The sequence below is a fragment of the Eulemur rufifrons genome, chromosome 24 (assembly GCF_041146395.1).
Source record: "Eulemur rufifrons isolate Redbay chromosome 24, OSU_ERuf_1, whole genome shotgun sequence".
NCBI lineage: Eukaryota > Metazoa > Chordata > Mammalia > Primates > Lemuridae > Eulemur > Eulemur rufifrons.
In genome coordinates this window covers 9,295,230-9,304,942 of record NC_091006.1, presented here as the reverse complement: position 1 = coordinate 9,304,942, position 9,713 = coordinate 9,295,230, and the positions used below count along the sequence as shown (strand labels likewise).

Below are 9,713 nucleotides of genomic sequence, written 5' to 3'. Positions count from 1 at the left end.
GGGATTTGTAGCCAGGCCCCCTTGAGATTTTAGTATGCTGGCATTTTTTTTTTTTTTTAGACAGAGTCTCACTTTGTTGCCCAGGCTAGAGTGAGTGCCGTGGCGTCAGCTTAGCTCACAGCAACCTCAGACTCCTCGGCTTAAGCGATCCTACTGCCTCAGCCTCCCGAGTAGCTGGGACTACAGGCATGCGCCACTATGCCCGGCTAATTTTTTCTATATATGTTTTTAGTTGTCCATATAAATTCTTTCTATTTTTAGTAGAGACGGGGTCTCGCTCTTGCTCAGGCTGGTCTCGAACTCCTGACCTTGAGCAATCCACCCGCCTCGGCCTCCCAGAGTGCTAGGATTACAGGCGTGAGCCACCGCGCCCGGCCTGCTGGCATTTTTTAATGACAAAAATAATGTAAAATTTGACGAGGTCCTTGTTTGCTTACACCTGTTAACCACTCGCTTCCTGCCCAGTGGGGCCCCGTGTTCACACAATGATTATTAACTGCTAATGTACTGCTTGTTTGTCAAGCCGAGCAGACAACTCCAGGGCCAGGAGGAAAATCTACGAGTTTGTTTTGCAGAAGCAATGAATGAACGCCCTTGAGGAACTTGAGACTAGCTGCTCACCGCCCAGAAGTCTGGTTGCTCCAGGTGTCATTTGGGACTAAAGCCACACAGACTCCTACCCCCAGGTCCCTGAAACTCCCCTTCCCTTACTCCCTAGCTTCATAAAAAGTCCCCACTTCATCTTTTTCTTAAGATGGGTTTGAGGGATCTTGCATTCCTGTCTTCTCGCTTGGGCCAAATCAAATAAACCTTTCTCTGTCTCAAACACTGGTGTCACTGTGTTTGGCTTTAGCTACACATTGGGTACACAAGCCTGAATTGGGGGTTCAACAACACACACTTTGGGGGATTTTGACTAGTAAATGACATAACCAGAGACAGATGGTATGCATGTTTAGTAAACTGCTTACCAAAACCAAATCTGGAAAAAATAATTTGAGAGGCCAGGTATTTGTAAAATGTGATTGGAAATGGAAGCATGCAGGGAAGCTGATGGAATGCGAGAGAACATCCCTGGAAACCTGCCAAGGCATTCAACAGACCCGTGTGGACACTCAGACACTAGGCATATAAGGACACCCACACAGAGCTCCAAAAGACAGGTGGAGCTGAGGCTGGGTCGGCACCTCCTGACCGGTTTCCTCTCTCCCTTCCTGGAGGAGTAAATCCTTATTCTGCCCATTCGTTAGACTGGACAATGAGTAATGGAGCAAAAATTTCTTTTGACACCCCTGAATTTTTATATACCATTCAAGCACTCTACAACTACTTTTCCACTTCTAATAAATGTCGGAACATGTTGAAAATATGTTTATCCAAAATAAATTTGAAACTATGTGATACATAAAGGGAAAGTTAATTTGGTGGCATCAGACCACTAAGAATTCAATTTGAGGTAGCAATTGACACTCTTAGACATTGTTCATGACATTGATAAAGATTTACACATTAGAACATAAACCAGCATTACACCTTGAAAAATAGCTACTTTTAAATAGTGTTTTAAGTGAGATTAAGATTTTGAGCAAAATAAGCCAGGAACCAAATCCAATACACCTAATATTCTGACGAGCTCCAAGAGGGAAGGGGTAGAACAAGATCAGAGATAGGTAATTGTTGAGTCTGGGCAGTAGGTACATTATTCTCTGTACATTTGCTTGTGTTTGAAAATTTCTACAATAAAAAATTTCTTTTTTTTGAGACAGAGTCTCGCTTTGTTGCCCGGGCTAGAGTGAGTGCCGTGGCGTCAGTCTAGCTCACAGCAACCTCAAACTACTGGGCTTAAGCGATCCTACTGTCTCAGCCTCCCGAGTAGCTGGGACTACAGGCATGCGCCACCATGCCCGGCTAATTTTTTTTTGTATATATATATTTTAGTTGTTCATATAATTTCTTTCTATTTTTAGTAGAGACGGGGTCTCGCTCTTGCTCAGGCTGGTCTCGAACTCCTGACCTCGAGCGATCCACCCGCCTCGGCCTCCCAGAGTGCTAGGATTACAGGCGTGAGCCACCGCGCCCGGCCAATAAAAAATTTTTGAAATAGGACCTTAATGGCTACCACAAAACAGCCTCAGTTTTCCCCATCTTTGAAGTAATTAATTATTTAATTACTAAAGTTTCATTGATAAAAAATGATCACAGGCTGGGCGCTATGGCTCTCACCTGTAATCCTAGCACTCTGGGAGGCAGAGGCGGGAGGATTACTTGAGGTTAGGAGTTCGAGACCAGCCTGAGCAAGAGTGAGACCCCATCTCTGCTAAAAATAGAAAAATTTGCCGGGCATGGTGGCATGTGCCTGTAATCCCAGCTACTCAGGAGGCTGAGGCAGGAGAATCGCTTGAGCCCAGGGGTTTGAGGTTGCTGTGAGCTAGGCTAACACCACAGCACTCTAGCCCAGGTGACAAAGTGAGACTGCATCTCAAAAAAAAAAAAAAGTGATCACAAAAAAATAAAAGAATCTTTGGATTCATAGGGAGCTCAGTGTTCATGTTGTATGGATGCAAGAGTCCCACCAAAATCCCTAGTAATGGTCACTGGGTTTTCACTTGATTACCTCCTGTAATGGGGAACTTCCTACCTGATACCTCAAAGTCTCCAAATGTACCTGAAGTTTACCAGAGTCAAAATCATAGACACACACACACACACACACACACACACACGCTGACCAAGCTGGTCTGCCTACTCTGTAAGTCTTAATCCCCAAAACCGTGAACTGCTGTGAAGACCTCCAATGCCTGCACCTTCCACAGGGACTTCAGAAAACCTAGCCTCCTTCCTGGTCAGACTCTACTCTCCAGAGGTCCTGAGTGTCCACGTAGCACCCCCCCCCACCCCCGTCTGGATAGCCCCCCACAGGCAGCCTGGGGCAACAAGAGAATCCGGAAGAGTAATTTGGATGCAAAACAGGTTCTGGGAAGTGAGGCCGGATGGGAAGGGCAGGGATTTGGCAAGATGAGGGTAAGGGAGTCCATGCCTGGTGAGTGTCCCCAGTGGCTGGGTGTCTGCTGTCAAAGCAAAATTGCACTGGACAAAGTTAAACAGGCAAGGGAGACTTCAAGATGATTGCAACAGGGAGAGAGACCGAACTCGACTGCACTGAAACAAAAGGTAGGAGGGTGTTTAAGCGCTGGGTGAGCTAATGGAAAAGTACCAGAGAATGAAGTGACAGGGGTATTGGTCAAGGGGATGTGTCTGGCACATAGAGTTATTCCCGAGTTTTCGAAAGCTTTGCTCTGTGATTGGGCCGTCTGTGTTTGCTGATTGTTGATTACCCGTTAGGCTTCTCCTTCCCGGGACTGGAGATAGGGGGCGCTGTCTCCCTCGATGATTTCAAAAGGATGCCTTCCAGGTCCTTGAGAAAGACATTCTTGGCTTTTAAAGCTAGCAAGGGACCAGGAGATTTACGGATATTTCAAAGGGGAGAGAAAGAATTTGCAATTATAGGCCGGGCCCGGTGGCTCACGCCTGTAATCCTTGCACTCTGGGAGGCCCAGGCGGGCGGATCGTTTGAGCTCGGGAGTTTGAGACCAGCCTGAGCAAGAGCGAGACCCCATCTCTACTAAAAATATGGACAACTAAAAATATATATAGAAAAAATTAGCCGGGCATGGTGGCCATGCCTGTAGTCCCAGTTACTCGGGAAGCTGAGGCAGGAGGATCCCTTGAGCTCAGGAGTTTGAGGTTGCTGTGAGCTAGGCTGATGCCATGGCACTCTAGCCCGGGCAACAGAGTGAGACTCTGCCTCAAAAAAAAATAAAAAAATAAAAAAATAATAAAAATAATAATAATAATAAAAAGAATTTGCAATTACAGTTGGCCTTATCTGTATCCACAGAGTCAACGAAACTTGGACCAAAAGAGAGGAGAGAATAAAAAATAATGCAACAACAAAAACAATACAAATAAAAAACAATACAGTATAACAACTATTCACATAGCACATTGCATTATGTATTATAAATAATCTAGAGATGATTTAAAATATGCGGGAGGATGTGCATCGGTTATATGCAAATACTACGCCATTTTATATCAGAGACTTAAGCATCTTCGGAGTGTGGTAACGTTGGAGGTCCTAGAACAAATCCCCCTCGGATACCAAGGGATGACTACAAGTTTTCTAAAGTAAGTGCTCAGGAAAAGAGAGGTCAGGGGCTTAGAGTCAGGAAGAAATCTGTCTAAAGTTTAGTCAAGATCAGGGGACTGTTAAGGCCCTCTTGGTCACTAGCATCATGACGACTCTCTCCCAGCCGTCTCGGGGTCTGTGATTCTAGGTGTCTGCACATGCCTGCTGCCCACCCTACAAGGCCAGTGGATGGATCTGGTCACAGCAGGCAGCATCTCCAAACAGCAAGAAGTGAGACCAGTCGGGAGGCGCTAGCCAGGGTCTCTGCCCCAGCACCAACCTCCTGCTGGGGCATCTGTCTGAATGTCCTCATCTGCTCAGCGTCTGAGCGTCCCCATAGGTCTGTCTGTGTCCTTGGAAGACAAGGTGACCCTCCCTCTGGTTGTCTTCCATGTCTCTATCTCCCTGATGTTTTTTAATTTCATTCATTTAATAAGCATTTATTAAACACCATCCGTGGGCATGTTCTGTTCACTGGGGTGTCCCTCTTAACCTCTGGGTTTGTCTGTGTGTCCATAATCACATCTGTGTACCAGGTTGTGTCTGTCTTCCTGCATCTCATATGTAACCATCTCTCTGGAAATGCCTCCCCCCCATTTCTATCTTGTGTCTCTTCTTCTGTCTGTCTTTCTCTTGATGCCTCTCAGTTAGTCTGTCTATTGATTGATTGATTCATTCATTCATACAATATCTCAAACACCCCTGGAGGCCCCTGAGGAGTCATAGTCTGTTGGGGGAGACAGACACTAGACCAGCCTAGCTTGATCAGGGCTGGCAGACGGAGAGGTGCTGGAGGCTGAGGATGGATGCTGAGCGGGGAGATGGGGGTCAGAGAGGGCTGCCAGGAGGGGGCGATGGGTGTGTCCCTGTGTCCGGAGATGCATCCCAGGATTGGAAGCCATGTGGGTGCTGTGTGTTGGGGTGGGGGAAGAGAAGAGAAAGAAAAAGGCCCTATGTGCCAACTTCAGACTGAGCAGAGTCTGGGAAGGAGGATAGGAACAGAGCCAGCAAAACACAAACCTCCCAAAATTAAGGGCTACAGGCTCCCCGTCCCCTCTTCCCTCAGACCAAGGATCCAGGTCCCTAGCACCCAAGGCTCATCCTGGTCCCATCGTGATTACCTAGGAGGAGACCAGCCCACGTGAGGGAGGGTGGGGTGGAGGAATACTGGCCTGGCTGGGTAGCCGGGATGCCTAGGGCTCAGCAGGAGAACCAGCCAGACAGCAAATCAAAGCAGGAGGAGCTGTCCCAGGTGTCTCAGCTCAGCTCCACGCTCTGGCATGGGGGTCCCCAGAGCCATTCTGCTCTGCCTCTTTGCGGCTGTGCTCTGCCTGACAGGTACCCAAATTTCCCAGTCCAATAGCAAAAGGGGTGTGGAGGCCTGGACCCCTGGGTCTGAGGGAGGAGGGGCTGGGGCTGGACCCCTGGTCTGAGGGAGGAGGGGCTGGGGCTGGACCCCTGGGTCTGAGGGAGGAGGGGCTGGGGCTGGACCCCTGGTCTGAGGGAGGAGGGGCTGGGGCTGGACCCCTGGGTCAGAGGGAGGAGGGGCTGGGGGCCTGGACCCCTGTGTCTGAGGGAGAAGGGGCTGGGGCTGGACCCCTGGGTCTGAGGGAGGAGGGACTGGGCCTGGACCCCTGGGTCTGAGGGAGGAGGGGCTGGGGCTGGACCCCCGGGTCTGAGGGAGGGGCTGGGGCTGGACCCCTGGGTCTGAGGGAGGAGGGGCTGGGTCTGGACCCCTGGGTCTGAGGGAGGAGGGGCTGGGGCTGGACCCCTGGGTCTGAGGGAGGAGGGGCTGGGGCTGGACCCCTGGGTCTCAGGGAGGAGGGGCTGGGGCTGGACCCCTGGGTCTGAGGGAAGAGGGGCTGGGGCTGGACCCCTGGGTCTGAGGGAGGAGGGGCTGGGGGTCTGGACCCCCGGGTCTGAGGGAGGAGGGGCTGGGGCTGGACCCCTGGGTCTGAGGGAGGAGGGGCTGGGAGCCCAGACTCCTGAGTCTTGGTCCAGGGGGGCCTGGAGACCATGTCCTCTTCATTTTTCTTCCTCTCATTTATTCTTCCCCCATCAGTCATTTTCTCTGGCATCTCTCTTCCCGCCACTCCAGCACTTCTTATCCTCTTTGCCTAAACCCCTATTCAAAGGTACTTCTGGGCCAGGCACAGTGGCTCATGCCTATAATTCTAGCACTTTGGGACCCCAAGGTGGGAGGATCGCTTGAGGTCAAGAGTTCAAGACCAGCCTGAGCAACACAGTGAGACCCCATCTCTACAAAAAATAGAAAAATTAGCTGGACATTTTTGTGCATAAGCAGAATAATGCATTCAGGATATTCTGTGTATATCTGTGAGGTTTGCGGGAACCTGTGTATATTTGGTTGTGTTTATGTCAGTGTTTAAGTGTTCTGTGTGTGTATCGCTGGGGCTGACGGGTATGTGCATTTGCAGTCCAAGATCGCACATCACTCTGCCCGTACTGTCACTCTGCTACTGTCACTCTGCCAGTACTGGAGCGTGTCTCTCCGGCAGTGTTCTGTAGATACCGTGAGTGCAGTGTGAGGAGGGATGGGCAGAGCAGAAGTGAATCACTTCCTCCTCCCTTATCTAAATCTCAGAGGGTTTCCTGGATGAGGGTGGAGATCTGGAACAGCCTGGAGGGAAAAACTGGGCCGGCAGCTGCAGGGAGGTCATTATTCTGCCACGAGACAGACACAGCCCTGACCAGCTGCAATAGCAGACTCTGGTTCTCGCAAGGCCACAAGGCCTGCTTTCCTCAGAGCAGAGGGGCCTGGCCCACGTGGCCGTCCTTTGCAGGGTGGGGCCCTGAGTCCCTGAGGCAGGCTCATGCTGTCCCTGCTGACCCTGCCCCCGCGCCTCTCCTCAGGGTCGGGAGCCCTGCAGTGCTACAGCTTTGAGCACACCTACTTCAGCCCCTTTGACCTCAGTGGCATGAAGCTCCCCAGCGTCTCCTGTCCCCTTGGATGCTTTGAGGCCGTCCTGTCCCTGGACACCGGTGAGGAGGGGTGGGGGAGAGGGACAGGGATGAGAGATCAGGGAAGGAGAGGAGGACAGAGAAAGGGAGGGGAGTTTGGTAAAAGAGGAGAGAAAGATGGGGAGGTGTTGGAAGAGGGAGGAGGGGGGAGGGAAAGAGGAGAGAGAGTGGATGAGGGACAAGAGGTGGGGCGGGAGAGGACAACGAGGAAAGAGGAAGAGGAGGTGGGAGAGGGGAGGAAGAGAAGAATGGGGGGAGGGCTGGTGACGGAGGGCGCGGGGAAGGAGGGAGGTGTGGGTGAAAGCGAGAGGAGTAGAGGGAGGAGGGGGAGCGTTGAGACTGGAGACCGAGCCCGAGCCCCTTCCCGCCCCCAGGATATCGCGCTCCGGTGACCCTGGTGCGGAAGGGCTGCTGGACCGGCCCGCCCACGGGCGAGATGCAGTCCAACCAGGACGCGCTGCCGCCCGACTTCTCGGTGGTGCGCGGCTGCGCGACGGACTTTTGCAACGCCCACCTCGTGACCCACGACTGTATCCCCAACCTGAGCCCAGGTGCGCCGGAGGGCGGGGCTGGGCGCGGGGCGGAACAGTAAGAAGCTGAGGCCACGCCCCCCAGGGGAGGGGAGGGGAGGGGCGTGGCCTCCACTGAGCGCCTTGACAGCTGCGCGCCGGGATCCCAGACCCCTCCGCGGGCTAGACGGGCGCCCAGGCGCAGGGCGCAACCGCACCACTGCCGGGGTGCCGTTACCTGAGTGTGCGTCTCCGCTCTTTTGCCAGCGCCCAACCCACAGACGCTCAGCGGCACCGAGTGCTACGCCTGCGCGGGGGTCCACCCGGAGGACTGCAACCCCGAGAAGTCCCGACGGGTTCAGTGTCACCAAGACCAGAGTGTCTGCTTCCAGGGCAATGGCAGAATGACAATCGGTGAGGGACTGGAAGGGTGGAAGGGCCTGGGCAAGGGATGTGGAGGCACCAGACAGGCCTGACAGGGAGGCATGGCCCAAGTTTGAGGCGGGAGGCATGCCCCTAATCTGAGGGGGGAGGCATGGTCCCGGTTTAAGGAGGGAAACCTGCAGTAAGTCTGAGAACCACGGCATGGCCCTGGCCGCCAAGGTAGAGGTTCAGGTGCAGCAGCCTCCCTCAGTTCTGACCCCTCCTCCTCCCTCCCGCCCAGGCAACTTCTCAGTCCCTGTGTACATCAGAACCTGCCACCGGCCGTCCTGCACCACCATGGGCACCACCAGCCCCTGGACAGACATCGACCTCCAGGGCTCCTGCTGTGAGGGGCACTTCTGCAACAGGGACTCAGTGACCCAGTCCTTCACCGCCGCTTCGGCCACTGTCCCTCCCCTGGCGCCCCAGGTCATGGCGCTGCTCCTCCCGGTTCTTCTGCTGGTCGGGCTCTCTGCATAGACAGCCCCTCCAGGAGGCTGGGGGCAGGGTGCATGCACGCCCTTCTCCTCCAGGCTTCAGCCCCTATCGTGTGGCTTACTGGAAAATGATGTCAAAACAAGAGTTGCACTCCTGTCCCTCTGATCCTCCATCTCTCTCTTCCTGCTGCTTTCCAACCACCGCCCTTCCCCTACCTAGTCAGCAGGCCTGGAAGAAATTGGACATGGCCACTAGCATCCCAGGATACAGAGAAACAGACACATCCTGCCCCACATGCAGAGCACTTCTGACAATAGCTGTTACTCACTGAGCACCAGCCAGGTGCCAGGCAGCCCTCAACACGGCTTCCTGGGCTCTCACTCCGGAGCCTCGTCACAGCTAGGGGGGTGTCTTTATTGGTATATCATCATTAGAGGCACAAGAAGCAGTGTATGCTGACAGAAGCCCAGACTCTGGAGCTGGGCTGCATGAACTTTAATCCCAGATCTCCTAGTCAGCCTGTAGGTGACCATGGGCAAGTTCTTTAAGCTCTCTATGCCTGTGTTTCGTCACCTATAAGGTGGAGGTGAAAATAAAACTCTATAATAAGAAGACCTGCTTCACAGTGGTTGTGGTGAAGAGTTAATGAGATGAACATACGGTAACTGGAACACAGCAGTCGCCTAGTGTAAGTGGGCTATTGTCATAACCCCCAAGTCACAGACGGACAAAGTGAGAGAGAAAGGCCCTTACTTGAGTTCATGCATCTAGTGAGTGGAGAACCAGGGGTCCGACTCCCAGCCCCATGAACCGCTAGGCAACCCCACCTCCCAAACACATGTGTGTTGATTTGATTTGACAGAAAAACACTCAACGCAAAGCTGAGTCAGGTGAAATTCTCCAACCTAAGAAAATCACGTAGCTGAAAGGTGGTGGGGAAACAGCATTCAATTTACTAAACTTGGATTAATACACATCAGTCTCCATCATTCATTGATTGAGACCCTCCTACGTTCCTGGCCATGCGACCTGGGGGAGGTCCCAGTCTGATGAGAGAGGCAGGTCCAACCTCAGAGAGCCACAAGCCTGCAATGAAAGCATATGCAGGAACAAGAGTAGCCAGAGCTGTGGGAGAGACACAGTGGGGCCGGTGCCACAGGGAGGAGAAGCTA

The 9,713-nt window shown here is 52.7% G+C and overlaps 1 protein-coding gene across 1 annotated transcript; it reads left to right on the top strand.

Annotated features, from left to right (window-relative positions):
- The first annotated feature begins 7,113 nt into the window (after nucleotides 1-7,113).
- Nucleotides 7,114-8,583, top strand: LYPD5 (LY6/PLAUR domain containing 5). Its single transcript, XM_069457952.1, has 4 exons — nucleotides 7,114-7,192; nucleotides 7,546-7,722; nucleotides 7,948-8,094; nucleotides 8,345-8,583. The coding sequence occupies exons 1-4, from the start codon at nucleotides 7,129-7,131 to the stop codon at nucleotides 8,581-8,583; spliced, it is 627 nt and encodes a 208-aa protein (XP_069314053.1). The 5' UTR covers nucleotides 7,114-7,128.
- The last annotated feature ends 1,130 nt before the right edge of the window (nucleotides 8,584-9,713 follow it).